The sequence below is a fragment of the Nicotiana sylvestris genome, chromosome 4 (assembly GCF_000393655.2).
Source record: "Nicotiana sylvestris chromosome 4, ASM39365v2, whole genome shotgun sequence".
Lineage (NCBI taxonomy): Eukaryota > Viridiplantae > Streptophyta > Magnoliopsida > Solanales > Solanaceae > Nicotiana > Nicotiana sylvestris.
This window is the reverse complement of record NC_091060.1, coordinates 136,446,613-136,466,465: the sequence shown is the minus strand read 5'-3', so window position 1 is coordinate 136,466,465 and position 19,853 is coordinate 136,446,613. Positions and strand designations below refer to the sequence as shown.

Below are 19,853 nucleotides of genomic sequence, written 5' to 3'. Positions count from 1 at the left end.
CTCTATCGTTTCACAATCCATAGAATGCTTCTTTATGACCAAGTCTTTCATGAATTTTGCATAGCCCGGATTTGTTCAAGAGCCTCCACCAGAGGGACATTAATGGACAAGCTCTTCATCATGTCAATGAACTTCTTAAACAGATTATCATTCTTTTGTTTCGCGAGCCTTTGAGGATAAGGTGGAGGTGACCTTGGCAAAGGAGCCTTGGCTTTAGGCACAATCGGCTCCGGCATGTCTATTATGTGTTCCCTAGACGGGTTCACATCATTTTGAGTTTCCACCTCGACATCTTGCATATCAATTCTCACTTCGTTGTTCACATTTTCATCAACCACATTTTCAACTACCAAAGGGACTTCATCATCATCCAAGATTTGCTTTTGCTTGGAGGCATTCACATCACCGCCTCTCCCACTTCTTGTTGTAACCGCCATTACATGATTGTTTCTACCCTTCGGTTTCACTACCGTATTACTTGGTAGAGCACCCTCCGGGCGAGTATTCAATGACTGAGAGATTTGTCCTAATTGCACCTCCAAGTTTCTGATAGAGATATTGTGGGAAGCCAACTGTGCATCAGAATCCGCATTTTTCTTCATCATCTGCTCGAACATCATTTCAATTCTACCCATATCATTGCCAGAAGAACTAGGACTTGAGATGGAAATAGGGGTGGATTGTTCGGTTGTTGGTACATTGGGGGCCTTTGAAAGCCTTGCCCCCGGTTTCCTTGGTTTCCATTGTTCCATCCACCTTGATTATTGTTACCCCAATTATTGTTGTTACCATTACAATTCCCTTGGTTGCTTTGATTGTTGTTCTGATTACCCCAGTTGTTATTTTGGTTGTTGTTGCCCCAATTACCACTGTTTTGTTGTTGATTGCCCCAATTGCCTTGAGATCTCCACTATTGTTGGTTGGAAGAGTTGCCCCGTTGGCCTTGATATTGTTCACATATTGAACCTCTTCACTTTGTTCATCACAACTATCATTTTGAAACCCATCACAGTCATCATCAAATTGCTCAGAATTCCCTGGTTTTGTTGCCTTCTTTGCCTTCTTTTGTTGACAAGCATATTAACACCCTCCATGGTATTTACTAGGCGAGGATTTTGAACTTGTTGCAACTGTGCCTTTGCCAATTGGTTCATAGTAGTTGTAAGCTCAGCTATAGCTTGCTCGTGATCATGTAGTTCCTCGTGCAAATGAATAACCGTGGGGTCACCTTGAGGCACATTGGCTCTACTTTGCCATGCGGAAGAAGTTTCAGTCATCTCGCCAAGTATATCACATGCCTCATCATGTGACAGCTTCATAAAGTTGCCCCCCAAAAGTTGGTTCACTACGCATTGATTTGTTGTATTGCTGCCCCGGTAGAAGGTTTGTTGTACCATAGCCTCGGTCATATCATTGTTGGGGCATTCTTTCACCATTGTTCTATAATGCTCCCAAATCTCATGCAAAGGTTCCGTGGGCTCTTGCTTGAAAGACAATATCTCATCACGCAATGCCGCCATATGCCCTGGTGAGAAAAATTTAGCAATGAACTTATCCGCCAATTCATCCCAAGTTGTGATGGAATGGTTGGGAAGTCTCTCGAGCCAATCTAATGCCTTTCCCCAAAGTGAGAATGGGAAAAGCCTCAATCTAAGAGCATCCTCAAACACATTCGTCTGCTTGCTCCCCTAACATGTATCCACGAACCCCTTGAGATGTTTGTAGGAATTTTGATTTGCAGCGCCTGTGAAATATCCATGCTGCTCTAGTAAGGTCAATATTACATTGGTTATCTGAAAATTGCCTGCCCAGATTCGGGGTGGGACAATAGCACTTGCATAGCCTTAGTTCGGAAGTACTCTGGGGGCTACTCTTGGAGGTGGCGGAGGAGGGTCTGGAATATCACCATTCGGATTGGCATTGGCATTGCGGCCTCTATGTTGTCCTTGAGGTACAAGAGGCACCTCATCTTTCCCGACATCATCTACCTCCTCCCCTGCAATCACGTTTCCAAGAGGGTCATTAGCATTGTTCGCTGCCATTTGGTACCAGAGTTGTGACACAAACAAGTTAGTAACAAAGAAGGAAAGAAGAACAATACACAAAACTAACTAAATAGATAGCCAAAATCGTTAGCTCCCCGGCAACGGCACCAAAAAGTGATCGCGACATACTCAGCACTACTAATTATGTAGCGAGAGAAGGTCGGAGCAGCTTTTACCCGGTTTTGGGTCGAGATCGATTTTCATAGAGAGCTAGAATTTGGAATCGAGTATCTATCTAGTATAGGATTGCGTATGTGTTCCAAATTACACTTCTAGTCATTTTGGGGGTTTTCTTTTTTACTTCTACTATTATCAAATTACAAATGGTAAATGCAACTAGATTAAGCTAAGAGTTAATGCTACAGGTTGTTCAAATGGTTTAAAAGGCACTAGGGTAGTGACTTTCGCCTAGGTGGTCAATTGACGGGCACTTGAATCTAAGGCACAATTGACATAGTTGGGGAGTATGGTATAACCGTTGCACGATATTACCCACTCTACACCTCTCGGTGGTTCGAATGATTTTGCCCGAATTGACTTTCTCAAGACCAATTGGGTATGCAAATTTGCACAAGCAACTAGGGTTCAAGTCGGGTATTACTCTCTCTAGGTTTAACCCTTCAATTGGGACTATCAATCTCTTGAGTACGCCTCAATTCCTTGTTGGACCAATTTCGGAGACTTAGTCTCTCTTTCTCAAGAAGATCCCAAAACAACTAAACACAAACTAGTGTTTGCAGCCACTAATTCAACCATTAACCATGAAATTGGCCTAAATATTAAACATCCATAGTCAATTTAGCCCTAAAATACAAGACCCATCAATTACCCACACTAGAGTTGAGTCACAACCCTAACTTATGGGTCTAGCTACTCATAATTGAAGAAGAAAAATAAGAAATAGATGAATAACAACTCATATTAATTAATTGCTAAGCTAAATAACAAGATTCAATGATGAAAAGTAGATAAAATTGCCCAAAATAGCTAAGAATCTCAAACCTAGGAGTGCAGCTGCTTAATTACAATATCTGATACCCTAAAAATGAGAAAAGAAGCTATTTATACTAAGCTAAAAATTCTGGACAAAAATGCCCATGCGGGATTAGTGCGGACCGCACAAAATGGTGTGCGGCCGCACTAGGGCTTTGATCCTGAAAATCGGACTCTCTGAACTCTGGCAGTGCGGACACACAGAATGGACTGCGGCCGCGGAGGCTTCTAGTGCGGTCCACACAGAATGGACTGCGGACCGCATTGGCTTGAAAGCTCCAAACTGCAACTTCTCTGATTCTTGGCTCTACGGACCGCACTAAATCGAATGTGGCCGCATTACCTTCAGTACGGACCGTACAAATCCTAGTGCGACTGCATTGCTTCTTTGCCTGGAATTCCACCTATCTAAATCTCCTCGTGCGGACCGCACAAAGTGGTATGCGGCCGCACTGGGCCTGTTTTACCTGAGCTTTGTCTTGTCTTGGGACTTGTGCAAGTTTCACTCCTTTTTGAGCTGATCTTTTACATTTTGTCACTTTGTTGATCAAACCTGCAATCAAGCACAACTTGTGAGCCTCTCAGGACTATTTTGTATGAATTTCTAATCAAAACATAAGCAAGAAGAGCATAAAATGTATCAAAATCCCTAGTTATCAGCTTCCAAAAATCAGCCCTGTGCAGCAGAAATTTCTCGCGATGCACACTGTTGTAGCCAAAAAAACCAGCAATTAAAAATGGCCTAGAAATGGTCCAAAACTACTTCGAAACTCACCCAAGCCCCTCGGGACTCCGTCCAAACATACTGTGAGCACCTAATTTTTGACAATATTTAATTTTTTTTGTCACTTCTTCTATGTAAATATTTTAGGGGGTTTAACATACAAATTTTTAGCTTTGTTATACTTTTATTATAGGTAAAAAATACAAAATTTTAGAAGGTGAATTATTACTATTAATATTATTTTATTTTTATTCTTATTTTTAAATAATAATAACAAATCTGAAACATATTAATTTTTTTTTTTTAATTTTCGGGAGAGATTTAAAAAAAATAAGAAAAAGGGAAGTATGGAATTAAAAAAAAAGTAAAAGTAGGTGGAATTCTCTTTTAAAAAAGTAAAAGAAAGTGAAAAATTAAAAAAAAATAAAAGTAAAGTTTTGTGGAAATTTTTAAAAATAAAAAGTAAAAGAAAGTTGGAATTAAAAAATAATATAAAGGTAGTTGAAAATTTAAAAAAAATTAAATTAAAATAAAGTAGGATTTTGTTTAAAGAAAAGTAAAAGAAAGTGGATTGTTTTGTTTAAGAAAAGTAAAATAAGTGGAATTCTCTTTTAAAAAGGTAAAAAAAGTGGGATTTTAAATAAGATAAAAGTAATTAAAGTTGAAATTTAAAAAATAAAAGTAAAGAAAGGTGGTAATTCTTTTTATAAAAAAAGAAAAGCAAAATGTAAGTGGGATTTCTTTTAAATAAAAAAATAAAAAAAATAAAAAAAAATCTGAACTTTTTTTTAAAATTCTCCTATAAATAGAAGAGAAATATTTGAAGAAAAGAGAGAAGAGAAGAGGGAAGAATATTGAGAGAAAACAAATTTTCTTCTTCTATGCTAAAGAGAATTTCCTTTTATTCTTTCTACCTATTTCTTTCAACAAAAAAAAACATATAGCCATTCATTACCTTGTTTAAAAAAAATACCTCAAAAACAGGAGCTAAATAACACCAAAAATCCAATCCAAAAGCTTCAAACTCAATTTAAAAGATAGCTCAAAATACTAGCCCGAAGAGGTCGAAGTCGAGTTCGGTTCGAAAGGTTTCCGCTCGTTGCCTCTGATTGTGGTTCATTTGCACATTAAATTTGATGGTTGTTTGCTCCATATGTATTGAATAAGATCTTCATCTATAAAAGGTTCATTCTTTTCTTAACCAATGTTTCCATTATTTTTCTTTCACCGTATTTCCTTTTGATTTGTATATTATATTTTGGTTATCTACCAACTTGAAAGATATGAACAAAAAAAATGAAGGAAGAGCATCAAGAAATAGAATTCGTGAAAGACAGAATGAGTTTCTTCAATGAGATTGTAGTTCATAGGGAAAGATAGGAAAATGTATTCAAAATGGAGAGAGAACGATGTAATAGCTTGGATCCAAATTAAAGGATGTTAAGTCAATAGCAAATTTGATACCGACATGGGTGATTAGGTCCATAATAACTCAAATCATATATTTCTTCAATAATAATTCCATATTCATAAATCATGACCTTGCAATAATCTCAAAGTAGTTTTAGGAAGAAACATAATCATGAATATTTGTAGTTTGCTTTAAATTGAATACAATCCTTTTAGAATAATCTAGGCGCGCCATGCCAAATAAAATCTCAAAACTCATGGCCCTCATTTAATTAATTTTAATCCTTAGAAATCGAGGCGTGCCATTTAGTTGAATTTTTCATGGCCCTCGCAAACTTGAAAGTGCGTAGTTGCTTTAGGCGCGCTATTTTTTTAAAAAAAATTAATTTCCTAAACTCGGGTGTGCATTTTATGTGACCCAAATCCAAATCTCAACAACGTTAGATAAAATGTGTCGTGGACCGCGGGTGCATTTCATGTGATGTGGTTCAATACGTGTTTTATATAACGTTGAATTTTTCCAAAAAACAATTAATTAAAAGCGGATAATAAGTTAAAAATATACCATAGGTTGAAACATGTTTTTAAAATGAGATAATAGGCCAATTGTAATAGTTTAAGCGACCGTGCTAGAACCACGGAATCCGGGAATGCCTAACACCTTCTCCCGGGTTAACAGAATTCCCTACTCAGAATTTCTGGTTCGCAGACTTCAAAAGGAAAGTCGAAATTTCCTCGATTTGGGATTTAAAATAAATCGGTGACTTGGGACACCAAATAAACTATCCCAAGTGGCGACTCTGAATTGAATAATTAATCCCATTTCAAATAATGTCACTTAAATTGGAAAAACTCCCTTATATACCTTCGGGTGTGTAAAAAGGAGGTGTGACACATACCAATAAGTCTCATAACATATTACAGGCCTACTCAAGGTCTCAAATCATATCAAACAACGTCGAAACTACGAATCGCACCACGAATCGAACTTATGAACTTTCAAATCTTCCAACTTCCAAAACTCGTGCCGAAACATACCAAATCAATCCAGAATGACTTCGAATTTTGCATTCAAGTGCCAAATGACATAACATAGCTAATCCAACTTTCAGAATTGCATTCCGACCCCGATAACACCAAAACCAACTCTCGGTCAAACCTCTCAACCCTCTAAAAGTTCAACTTTTCCAATTTTCACCGAAATCTTCCAAATTACCCTACGAACCTCCAAAACCAAATCTGTTTGCACGTCTAAGTCCAAAATCACCATACAAAGTTATTTGAACTATCAAAATGTCATTTCGGACTCATCTACATAAAAGCCAAATTTCGATCAACTCTTACCGCTTAAGCTTCTAAAACACAAATCCTTCTTCCAAATCAATCCTGAATCATTCGAAATCCAAATTCGACTACGCATGCACGTAATAACACATAATTTGGAGCTGCTCAAGAACTTAAGCCACCAGACGTGACGTTAATTCTCAAAACGACCGTCGAATCGTTACAGTTATCAAAAAAATGCTTTTGTTTTTGTTACGCCCTGTAGTATTACGTCGATGTTATGCTCTGCAGTAATATATTATGATGATGTTACCCTATTAAGTAATGCATTAAGATAATGTTATGCTTCGCAGTATTAAGTTACGACAGTGTTGCACCCAACAATATTACATTACGGTGATATCACGCTTCGCAGTATTAAGTTACGACGATATTGCACCCTGAAGTATTGTACGTTAAATTTGTCGTAAGGTAATTGACATCAGTCCAAGTAAAAAATTATTTGAAGATTATAAGGATTATGCTATTTCACAAGCGATTAGTAAATTCATGAAGGTGAAAGGGGGATCAAGTCGAAGAAAATGAATTTTTGTTCAAATTTGGCATTTTGGTTAAAATACGGCCCGAGCTAAAATACTCGGTATTTATGGACTAGTGTCATCCAAGGTACTACATGACCATACTAGTAAGGTGTATAATGTATGTGAAAAGTGAGTAATATTTTAAGTAAGTGAGAATAATTTTTAATTTTGCGGGTAATTGATTAATTACCGGGTAACGGAACATTACCTAATTAATTGGGGATGTATTTGGATAAGATTAATCCCCCCCCCCCACAAAAACGTGGCAGCTTTTGCCACAACAATATTGTGACTCTTACATCTTTTAGATAAGTGGCATGAATCCATGCATCCAAAAATTGGTCTTTGAGAAAGAAGTGGTAGTGGCAGTAATTAAAACCAAGGAAATATAAGGGTTATCTCTTTCCTTCCATTCACTTTATGGAAGATATACATGTAACACTCATACATTATTTTGGTGTGAAGAAGGAACAAAATAAAACGTTCAAATTCCCTTTAGGTGAGGATAAATCTTGGGAAATTCATGCAAAAAAATTATCCAAGTTTGAATGATTCATCTACGACCTTCTCGAGCTCTTATGAGCAATTAAGGTATATTAAGGTTATCCCTTTTTTTTTGGCATGATCCATATGATACGAACGAAACGTGCAAATGCACAAATTCCATAAATAACTCTATTCATATAAATATTAGAAATATCTATGTTCTTGCATTTTCATGTATCATAATATTTTATCATCTGTTCATGGATCTCAGAAAAATAGGAAAGTTGAAAAGAGTTTACCTTATGATATTACTCAAAGGCAAAATGGTCTTATGACATTCCGGAAGATTTTGATTGTAAATAAGAAGGTGATGTCATTCTTGTCTAAAATAGTTGAATGTCCCCAAAAGGGCGCCGGAAGGCCGTTTTTGCAAGAATAGCCACCTTTAGTAGTTTTTTTTAAGGTTTTGGCCGTTTAGCAAACACAGCCTTAAAATCTTCTTCCCCGAAGTGCTGAAAGGCTGTATTTGCAAAACCGGATTTTTTATGAAAATTTAAAAAAAAATAGTGATAACCTTTTCTTGAGTCAAAATGAGTCATAACCTTTTAAATTAAATCACTCTAATAAATATGCAGGATGAGCACAGATGAAAACGAACCCTTCATAGCTCTTGAAGAGATCCCCTTATAGCTCCACATGTGGTGGAATGACCTAGGAAAAGGTAGCCGAGGAACTGTGATAAAAGTTTTGGGTGGTCTTGTCGGACTTTTTAACATCAAGCCAAGATTGGACGTGATTGAAGCCTTGATACCTTTTTGGGATCCGACTCGCAATGTGTTTCGCTTTTCTGATTTTGATCTCACACCCACGCTAGAGGAAATTGCGGGTTACGTCGGCCTTAGCGGAAACCTTAGAAGTCGGTACCCGGTGTCACCGTGACCAGTATCTCCTCACACGTTTCTGGATATGTTGAGTATTAGCCGGTATATTCAGGATGAGAATTTATCTGGAGGGTTTTGCACTTATCAGTTCATGTACCAACGCTATGGCAATCCCCAAGGTTTCGAAGCACCGAATACTGGTCTGACCCATGCCGGAAATAAAGATAAATCGGAGGCAAGGCGGGGTTTGGTTTTTATAGTAGCATTCTTGGGTGTTATAATATGTCCGCGAAAAGACGGCAACATAGAATTGGGCCTCGTGGGAATGGTTGATGTCACAATCAAGAAAGCTAATGGCACATTAGTTCCCCTGATCTTATCTGAGATTTACCGAGCTTTGACCATCTGTCGAGAAGGAAAAAAATTCTTCCAAGGCTGCAACTTACTACTACAATTGTGGATACTGGAATATCTCTGCCACCGTGTAGGGTATATGAACTATGGCATGATCGGTTTGGATTGCATCGAAGAATTTGAAAGCCGAGTGGCGGGGGTTGAAATTCAGAGGGTACCGAAGCTTGGTTTGCCCACTTGAGTTCTTTAACTTCGGATAAAATTGAGTGGACGTTCGGATGGCTCCCTGCCACCGAAGTCATATACATGTCAGCTAAAGTGTGCTACTTTCTCCTAATGGGCATTCGGAGCATCCAGCCATATACTCCTCACAGGGTTTTGCGCCAACTAGGAAGATTTCAAACTGTCCCCCATGGTGAAGATTTGAGTGTACATCTCGTCGAATTGGGCCCAAAGGCTGTATTTCCAGAAGGAAGAGTTCGCCAAGTTTGGAATGAGTGCAGATTTCTCGAACCCAAGACTATGGTGCGGGATCTAGCTAGAGGTGAGGTGGACCCCAATTATATGGTTTGGTTTGGCAAAAGATTTCAAATTCCTCGAGAGCCCGAGAGACCTGCTAAGAGACCTCATGTCCAACAATTCACTAACGACTCGCAGGAGCAGTGGGGCTGGTTGGCAAAAGAAGAAAGCTATAGGGCTAAGATAAGTAAATTAGAGGGACAAATCAGGGACCTCAAATTTGGCCACAGTATCCAAGCTGCCGCAGATGAAGGGGAAAAGAAAAAGCTAACTCAGGAAAACGAAGCTCTCAACGCTCAAATCCATAAAATGAGAATAGCTGCTAGAAACCGGGAAAGAAGCCGGGCAGATGAAAGGCTTATAAGCGGTCTGAGAAAGAAAGTACTTGAGTGTCAAGATGACCTAGAAAAATCTGAGGCTAGTCTAGCAAAAGTCCGAGCACAATTGGCAGAGAATGCAGAAGGGCGGGCAGAGTTTGTGCAACAAATGAAAAGAAAATATGAGGGGACAATCGCCAATTTAAAGAGAAAGCTAATCACCTTGAAAATGAGGCGGACAAACAAGCCAGGAATTTTAAAGCCGATAGGGAACATTGTTATGCTTTGATGGCCCAAATGGACGAAGATATGCAACAATTGCGGAATCAAAATCACCATGACACTCAAGTGTTGGAAGCCCGGAATCAGCAAATCGGGCGTTTACTTCAGGAAAAGGGTATTGTCCGAGAGAGGGTTAGAGCCATTGCTGACTATATCGTCATGAAATGCCACGCATGTGAGGATATGACTCAGACCACTTTCTTCGCTGCTGTAATGACATTTGTCCTCCAGATAATGAGTGATTTGGAGCGGCTTCAAGGGGATCTCGCACGTAGGCCCGTGAGACCGAATGATGTCCCATGGGCCCCAGGAGTCGAAACATTGATGTATTCATGATTTTTCACTTATTGAGTCTGTATTTTGGAAATTATTTTTTAGTCTGTTGGTAGTTTTAAAATTCCAAGAAAATGAGTAGTTTGAAGTCTTTTGTAATAGAAAGTTTAGGAGTTTTATTAATGAAAATTTGAAAATTCCCAAAAAATTGTTTCTTTATTTTTCGCACTTGTTTTTCTTGAACTACGTAATGATCTGATTCACGCGGTGTCGTGATACGTAGGCAATCCTCATCGGATCCGGTCACGATTTTTGTAAATAACTCAAATAAGAGAGGGATGTGAAAAAGAGAGCCAAAGAAAAATCAAAAGAAAAACGAAAAAAAGGGCAAGGAAAGAGAGGAAAGAAAAGAGTGGAAAATGGGAATAAGAGGAGAAGTACAAAAGCCAAAAGTGGAAAGAAAAAGAAAATTGGGAAAATAATCAGAGCCGGGATGAAACATGCAGCCGTTGCGAAACATGTAGAAACACATTTAACTGTATAGGTGCATCACACCCCAACATATGATTTCCTATGTGTTAATTGCTTCAATCTAACTAGTTTGTTGTCTACTATTGTAAAGGTTCTATAGTAAGGTGGTTGGTTTTGTGGTAGTCTAGCTTCACATTCATACTTCACAAGGTCAAAAGGAAGTGTTGAAATGTCTTCGAAAATTCCTCTGCCAACAGTTCCTATTCCAGAGGATAGTCCGATCTCGGCCATCCCAACTTCTGAGTCAGCAACGGATGAGGAAAATAGAATTCTGCGTCTCCGCATGATGGAAATGTGGGACGCCTGGGCCAATGGAAAAGAACCGCCAAGTGCGATCCCTGGATTCCCTGAGCTTTTCCCCAGGGCAAGTGGGACCTCCAACATCCTCATAAGTTATCCAAATACCCCACTGGGATATCCTACCATTTCAGCCCACTTTGCTGGAACACCTTCTGAGTCTCGCCCCCATGTGTTAGCTTCAAGTGCGGCTTCAAACATATTCACCGTGCCACCTTGTTCAGCTACGGCACAACCTGCTTTACCCAGGCCTAACTTTGATTCATCTTCCTTCACATTTCAAGCACCATCTTTCCCAGTGGAACCTCCTCAGTTTCCTACTTATACTTACCCTCAACCACCCCAATTTGAGTTCACTGCGGGGCAAGAAAAGACCACCAAAACTCCTGAGCAAGAAGAGATTGTGAGGAAGATGAGGAGTATGGAACAGAGTCTCAAAAGCATACAAGGCTTGAGTGGACAGAAAAGTGTATCCTATGCCGACTTATGCATGTTCCCTCATGTGCACCTACTATTGGGATTCAAAACCCCAAAATTTGAGAAGTACGATGGGCATGGTAATCCTATTGCTCATCTCAAGAGATATTGCAATCAGCTGCGAGGAGCCGGTGGAAAGGAAGAACTACTCATAGCCTATTTCGGAGAAAGTCTGGTTGGCATCGCATCTGAGTGGTACATGGACCAGGATATATCCCGCTGGCACATCTGGGATGATCTTGCTAGAGATTTCGTCAGGCAGTTCCAGTACAACATTGATATTGCTCCAGATAGGAACTCATTGACAAACTTGAAAAAGAAATCCTCAGAAAGCTTCCGAGAGTACGCATTTAAATGGTGTGAGTAGGCATCCAGGGTAAAGCCTCTGATGGATGAGGTTGAAATGGTCACAGTTTTCCTTCAAGCTCAGGAAGATGACTACTTCCAAAATATGATGTCCGCAATGGGTAAATCGTTCGCTGAAGCTATCAAGATTGGCGAAATGGTTGAAAATGGGCTGAAAACGGGTCGAATTCTAAGCCAATCCGCTATCAGAGCTACCTCCCAAGCCATTCAAGGTGGGTCTGGAGGAATACAAAGGGAAAGAAAAAGGAAGAAACATCCATGGCAGTGTCGGGTGCAAGGAGAAACTGTACTCCCAGATCCCTTTTCTCAAAAAGGACCCCGCAGCACTATTACCCTCACCAAGACTTGGCCTATACTCCTCAGCCATACTCGGTCATGAATGCTTAGCCTTATGTCCAGCCACAACAACAAGCCAACATAAATCAAGCTCTATTTCTTAGAAACCAACCTCCTTACCAAACCCACTACAACCCCCGTCCTCCACAAAATAATTTCCACCCTCATGAACCGCCCAAGAGGACAAATTTCACACCAATTGGCGAAACCTACTCCAGCCTGTTACCAAAGCTTGTTCAAATGGGTCTGCTACAGCCTATTCCTCAAACCAGGCAAAACCCAGCATCACCCGCTTACAGAGCCGGTACCTGATGCGCCTATCACTCAGGGGTAGAAGGGCATGACACGGATGATTGCTGGACTCTGAAGAGAGCCGTAGAGAACTTGATAGAACAAAGGAAGATAGTGCTGAGGGATGAAAATGTTCCCAATGTGACCAATAACCCACTGCTAGCCCACAACAACAGGCCGGTAATTGGAATAATTTGTGAGGATAAGGAATTTGACCCAGCATAGAAGGCCATCATTGCCATTGCTGACGAAGAAAAGAAACCAAAAGCTGCCCCGAAGCAAGATAAAGGGGAGAAAAATAAAGAAACCACCCCTCCAAAGTCAGAGAAGAAAATTGAAGTTGAGACCGGGGCAACGCCTCCCAAAGATGTTGTTCTCTACGTCCCTCAAGGCCGTAAAGAAAAGCAGATGACATTAAGTCCTCCCAGGAGATTCGAGCTGAACAAAACAACCCAGATGTATGTGCCCAAGGGGGATTATGTGATGCGGGGGCCAATTAAGCCATCAAGGCTGAATGAGCCCGTGGTTATTGGACGCGCGCCACAGAAGCCCATGAAAGATCCTACTGTTGTGCCCTGGAACTACAACAAAACGATGGTTACCTATAAGGGCAAAAAAATCCCAGGAGAAGTTCAAGAAAATAACCCTATTGAAAAGTATTCAAATTTGGAAGAGGTGAACAACGCTACTAGAAAGCACTTCCCACTTAAGAAGCCCGTGAGTGCCGAAGAAGCGGAGGTTTTCTTTCAAAACATGAAAATGGCAGATTATGAGGTGATTGACCAGCTTCGGAAATTTCCCGAACAAGTCTCCTTGTTGGCTTTGTTGATGAACTCCGCCGAACATCAGAAGGTATTGATCAAGACCCTTAACGAAGCATATGTGCCTGTTGACACTTCTGTAGAGCAGTTGGAGAGAATGGCAGAAAGATTTTTCGCAATCAACCAGATCAATTTCAGCAAAAATGATTTGCCCCCAGAAGGGGCCGCACATAACAAAGCCCTGCACCTAACAGTCAAATGCAAAGGGCACTACGTGAAAAGGGTTATGTTGGACGGAGGATCTGGAGTAGACATTTGCCCATTTTCAACTCTACAGCGCATGGAAATCGGGACCGAAATAATCCGACCCAACAATGTCTGCGTACGTGCCTTCGATGGAATCAAAAGGGACACAATTGGAGAGATCAATCTAATTCTGACCATCGGCCCAGTAGATTTTGAAGTAACCTTCCAGGTTCTAGACATAGACACATCCTACAACTTTCTTTTAGGGAGGCCATGGATTCATGCAGCGGGGGTTGTACCCTCTACTCTTCATCAGATGGTGAAGTTCGAGCATGAGGATCAAGAGATCGTGGTCCACGGAGAAGATGAGCAATCAATTTATCGGGACCCATCAGTCCCATGTCTTGAAGCAAGAGAGGGGAGTGAGCACATAGTTTATCAGGCTTTTGAAATTGTGGTTGCAGACCAGTACAAAGAAGGAAACACTTGCCCCCAACCCTTCCTTTCTAATGCATCAATTATGGTGTCCAAAGAAATGATCCGACATGGCTTCAAACTGGGGAAGGGACTTGGGAAATCATTGCAAGGGATAGTTGAACTTATCACCCTACCCACCAGTGAAAAGTTCTTCGGGGTAGGCTTCTGACCCACTCCAGCTGATATAAGATGGGCAGATGATAGAAAGAATGATGGTTGGGTCTTGCCTCAGCCGGTTCCGCATCTGTACAGAACATTTGTCAAGCCAAAATACCAGAAAAAAGAAGAAGATGAGGCCTTTACTGCCGAAGAGATTGAAGAGATCTGTGGGGCAATGCGGAAGATACTATATGAAACCCACATGGTCCAGCCAGGGGAGAGCTCAAGCACCGCTGAGGCGCTGTATATGGGACCCAATGCCAAGCTGCAGAATTGGAAGGCTACTCCATTCCCAATCAGGCGGGAGTCTCGGTAGACCTGTCCTGCCACTTTTTCTGCATCGCGAGTTATGTCAGGGTGTAACTCGGATATTTTTCTTTAGTTTCTTGTCTTTTAATTTCCAATGTAAACCCTGTTATCTTCAAATTCAAAGAAATGAAATAATATTTCATCGTCCATCCTTCTTTATTCTTTCTGATTTTGTTATTTTTTCTCTTTTTTCTTTCAGCTCTAATAATGTGGCTTTAAATAACATGACATGCTTGCGGACTTCATGCCCAGATCCAAACACACTGTCTAACTGCGAAATAATGAACCAAGAACCGGAATATGATGAAGAAGAGGCTTTTAAGGAAATAAATCGAGAATTAGAACAATTTGAGAATAAACCTAAGCCAAACTTAACTGAAACTGAGCCGGTTAATTTGGGTAGCTCTAAAGAAGTCAAAGAAACCAAGATAAGCATTCATACAGATGAAAGAACTAGGGACGCATTGATCCAACTTTTGTTTGAATTCAAAGATGTGTTTGCTTGGTCATACGATGACATGCCAGGATTAAGTGTCGATTTAGTGGTCCATAAGTTGCCAACCTACCCCGATTATTCCCCTATCCAGCAAAAATAGAGGAAGTTCAAAATTGATATCAGTGACAAGATTAAAGAAGAGGTCACAAAACAGTTAAAGGCGGGAGTGATCCGAGTGGTCTGATACACCACATGGCTGGCTAATATAGTTCCTGTGCCAAAGAAAGATGGGAAAATCCGGGTGTGCGTTGACTGCCGAGATCTGAACAAAGCAAGCCCCAAGGACAATTTCCCTTTGTCAAACATCCACATCCTTGTTGATAACTGAGCCAAACATGAAATACAGTCTTTTGTGGATTGTTACTCAGGATACCACCAGGTGTTGATGGATGAAGAAGATGCAGAAAAGACAGCTTTTACCACACCTTGGGGCACTTACTGTTATAAAGTCATGCCATTTGGTCTGAAAAATGTCGGGGCAACCTACATGAGGGCCATGACTGCCATTTTTCATCATATGATGCACCAAGAGATACAGGTGTATGTGGACGATGTAATCATCAAATCCAAAACCCAGGACGACCACGTTCGGGACTTGAGAAAATTCTTTGAGCGGCTGTACAAATATGATTTGAAGCTGAACCCAGCCAAATGTGCATTTGGGGTACCATCCGGCAAACTCTTAGGATTCATAGTCAGTCGGAGGGGCATCGAGTTAGATCCAACAAAGATAAATTCTATTCGGGATTTGCCTCCTCCAAGAACCAAGAAAGATGTTATGAGTTTGTTGGGAAGATTGAATTACATCAGACGTTTCATTGCTCAGTTGACCTCCACATGTGAACCCATATTTAAGTTGTTAAAGAAAGATGCGGCAATCAAATGGACAGTTGAATGTCAAGAAGCTTTTAATAAAATCAAGGAATATCTGTCAAATCCGCCAGTCTTGGTCCCACCTGAGCCAAGGATGCCTCTGTTCTTGTACCTGACCGTCTTGGAAAATTCTTTTGGCTATGTCCTCGGGCAACATGACGTGACCGGAAAGAAGGAGCAAGTCATTTACTATCTGAGCAAGAAGTTTACTAGTTATGAAGCCAAGTACACTTTATTGGAAAGAACTTGTTGTGCTTTGACATGGGTTGCTTAGAAGCTGAGGCATTATTTGCAAGCTTACACCACCTACCTCATAACCAGGTTGGATCCTTTAAAGTACATATTTCAGAAACCAATGCCTACTGGGAGATTAGCAAAGTGGCAGATCTTGCTCACGGAGTTTGACATAGTCTATGTCACTCGCACGACAATGAAAGCCCAGGCATTAGCGGATCATTTGGCTGAGAACCCGATTGATGATGAGTACCAACCTTTGAGAACTTACTTCCCAGATGAAGAAGTAAATTCAGTTGAGGCAATATCTGAAGACACTCATGCTTGGAAAATGTTCTTTGATGGGGCGGTAAATGCAAAAGGTGTTGGAATTGGGGCAATTTTGATCTCACCCACTGGTCAGCACTATCCAGCCACAACTCGGCTTCGGTTCTTCTGTACAAACAACACCGCCAATTATGAAGCTTGCATTATGGGTATAAACATGGCAATCGACCAAAATGTCGAAGAGTTGTTGATCATGGGATACTCAGATCTGATTATCTGGCAAACCCAAGGAGAATGGGAAACCCGAGATGTTAAGCTTATTCCTTACAAGAAGCATGTGGAAGACCTCAGCAAGCGATTCAAGTCAATAGAGTTCAGGTACATTCCTCGTTGTCACAACGAATTAGCCGACGCACTTGCTACTTTAGCCTCAATGCTGCCGTATCCAGGCAATGCTCACATAGATCCCTTGGAAATTCAAATCCGGGAAAGGCATGGTTATTGTAATACAATTGAAGCAGCACCAAATACCCAACCATGGTACCATGACATCAAAAAGTTTCTGAAAACTCAAGAATACCCCGAGCAAGCCAGTGGAGACCAAAAGAGAACCATTAGACAGCACGCGAATGGTTTCTTTTTGAGTGGGGATGTCTTGTACAAGAGAACTCCGGACCTCAATTTGTTAAGATGTGTTGACGTAGAAAAGGCTGGAAGAATCATGCATGAGGTACACGCGGGAGTATGCGGGCCCCACATGAATGGGTATGTTTTAGCAAAGAAAATCCTTCGAGCGGGTTATTACTGGATGACCATGGAAAAAGACTGTTTTAGTTTCGTTCGGAAGTGTCATCAGTGTCAGGTGCACGATGATTTGATTCATGCACCTCCCACAGAACTGCATCCCATGTCTGCACCTTGGCCATTTGTTGCCTGGGGCATGGACGTCATTGGGCCAATCGAGCCAAAAGCCTCAAATGGACACAGATTCATACTAGTTGCCATTGACTACTTTACAAAATGGGTTGAAGCAATCACTCTCAAGTCTGTCACCAAGAAAGCTGTGGTAGATTTCGTGCACTCCAATCTTATCTGCCGTTTTGGCATTCCTGCAACTATTATCACAAACAATGCTGCAAACTTGAATAGTCATTTGATGGGGGAGATATGTGAGCAATTCAAGATAATGCACCGAAACTCTACTCCTTATCGGCCTAAAGGCAATGGTACCATTGAAGCAGCAAACAAAAACATCAAAAAGATTTTGAGAAAGATGATTCAAAGTTCCAGACAGTGGCATGAAAAGTTGTCGTTTGCATTGTTGGGATATCGCACTACTGTGTGCACATCAATTGGAGCCACCCCGTATCTTTTGGTTTATGGCACAGAAGCCGTAATACCCGCCGAGGTTGAAATCCCCTCTCTCCGAATCATTGTTGAAGCCGAAATTGAAGACAGTGAGTGGGTTAAAACCCGTCTGGAACAATTAACCTTGATCGATGAAAATGAATGGTTGTGGTTTGCCACGGGCAGTTGTACCAACAAAGAATGGCTTGTGCCTATAACAAGAAAGTGCGGCCTAGATGTTTTGAAGTGGGTCAACTCGTTTTAAGGCGTATTCTTCCCCATCACCAGGAAGAAAAAGGAAAATTCGCTCCTAATTGGAAGGGCCCATACGTCATCAGAAAGATATTGTCGAGAGGAGCATTGTATCTGGGCGATATTGAAGGAAATGATCCTGAAGCAGCTGTAAATGTGAATGCAGTCAAAAGGTACTATGTTTAGTCTTTCTGTAACAACAACATTGTCCGATTGGGAGGACGAAGGCTTTTATTCTCGCTACCCAAACACTATCTACCCTTTGTAAACCCATTTGTGCCGGTTACTCTTCTTTGATTGCCCTCTTTGGAAATTGAAAGTGTTATTGAAAAAAAAGAAGAAGATGTTTTCTTGAACTACGTTCGACTTGATTCTGAAAGGATACGTAGGCAGCCTCTCTATGGGGTTCAGTCACACCAAAATAAAAATCTAAATTCCCTCAAAAGTGAAACTGGGGCAGATGTTGTAATGGTCCTGCGATAATCCCGCTTGAATGGTTCCAAAGTTGTAATTCGATCCAAATCATTTTTACCCAAATCCTTTCAAGTCCTTCCGATCAATCGGTGAGAATGTTCAAGGATCAGAGAATACAGCTACTTGGATCCGATGCAATAAAAATGAGAGAAATAAAATGAGAGAGTCTTATTGGTGAAAACCCACACGGGTACCATAAGGCGACGGTGAGCAGAAAAATTGAAAATGAGAGAGCCTGGATAGTGAAAACTCGTAAAGAGTACTATCAGGTGACGGTGAGAAGAGAAATGAGAGAGGTCGATTGGCGAAAACCCGCAAAGGGCGCCGTCGATCGAAAAGAAGACACCCCACCACTGAAAGAGTCCTGGACAGGTTTCTCGATTTGGAGATGTGGTTCACAATGAGTTGGATAGTTGTGCATATCGAGTATCCAGTCCAAGAAGCATGTCATGTCTATTGAAGTCTGCATGCACCCCAGATAAGTCCTTCTTTCCCCCAAAAGGGACGTTTCTCCTTAAATTCATTTTTTCTTGTCCTTTCTTTACTTTTCCTTGAATCCCTTTTGGTCTAACTCTGTTCCGAAACTAATACAAAGAAAAGGTGGCAAGATTGGTTTTACAGGGTTTTGTTTAATAAAAGCCAAGTCCAAAGAAAAGTACCCAGCCTCAGTGGGTGCATCAGGTCGATCCCAACTGGCCATGATAGCCGATGCTCTGAAATTAGAGTTATTGAAAATGAAAAGAAATCCAAAGTCAAAATCCCCTAGAAGCATATTAAATGAAAGGGCCAAAGCCCTATACGGGTGAGCCGTCATGATAAATTTTGAAAAGTTGAGTTCCTCGGTTTTAGGAGAGAGACCAATCTTTAAGAAAAGCCAGCAAGCGGCAGAGGTTCTCGCCAAAAGAGTTAGGCCGAGATCAAGTGATCAAAAACAATGAAGGCCACAAAACCGACCATCGTTTCAAACTAACAATTGTTATTTGTTTGAAAATTGAAACAGGTGCAATCCAAAGCAAGAGTGCAAGAAGCAGGTGTAACCAAAATGGAAAAAGAAATGTGCAAGCGCTAGAAATAGCTTAGCAACAATAATCAACCCAAAAGGGAAGTCTCCTCCAAATTCTTTCCTGCATTTTTTTACTAAAAAATGAATTGAAAGAAAATAGATAAGAAGAAAAAAAAAAGAGGTAGTTTAGAAGCCCCAAAATCAATCTTTTACCTTTTTGCCAACATTAGGGCTCCAATCCCTGAGTTGAGATTTTAGACATAGGGTCTTCGTTCCCTAGTCGCATTTTGCCAACATTAGGACTCCAATCCCTGAGTTGAGATTTTTAGACATAGGGCCTCCATTCCCTAGTCGCATTTTGCCAACATTAGGGCTCCAATCCCTGAGTTGAAATTTTTAGACATAGGGCCTCCATTCCCTAGTCGCATTTTGCCAACATTAGGGCTCTAATCCCTGAGTTGAGATTTTTAGACATAGGGCTTCCATTCTCTAGTCACCTTTTGCCAAC

At 40.8% G+C, this 19,853-nt stretch overlaps 1 protein-coding gene across 1 annotated transcript; it reads left to right on the top strand.

Annotated features, from left to right (window-relative positions):
* The first annotated feature begins 16,198 nt into the window (after positions 1-16,198).
* Positions 16,199-19,411, top strand: LOC138890221 (uncharacterized). The gene is made up of 2 exons (XM_070173587.1): positions 16,199-16,969; positions 19,343-19,411. The coding sequence occupies exons 1-2, from the start codon at positions 16,199-16,201 to the stop codon at positions 19,409-19,411; spliced, it is 840 nt and encodes a 279-aa protein (XP_070029688.1).
* The last annotated feature ends 442 nt before the right edge of the window (positions 19,412-19,853 follow it).

Bases quoted from the DNA above. Each gene is read 5' to 3' on its own strand.
- LOC138890221 (XM_070173587.1), top strand. From the start codon at position 16,199: ATGAAAGCCCAGGCATTAGCGGATCATTTGGCTGAGAACCCGATTGAT. The intron at 16,970-19,342 runs GTAGAAAAGGCT...AAATTGAAACAG, and splicing joins ATTTGTTAAGATGTGTTGAC to GTGCAATCCAAAGCAAGAGT.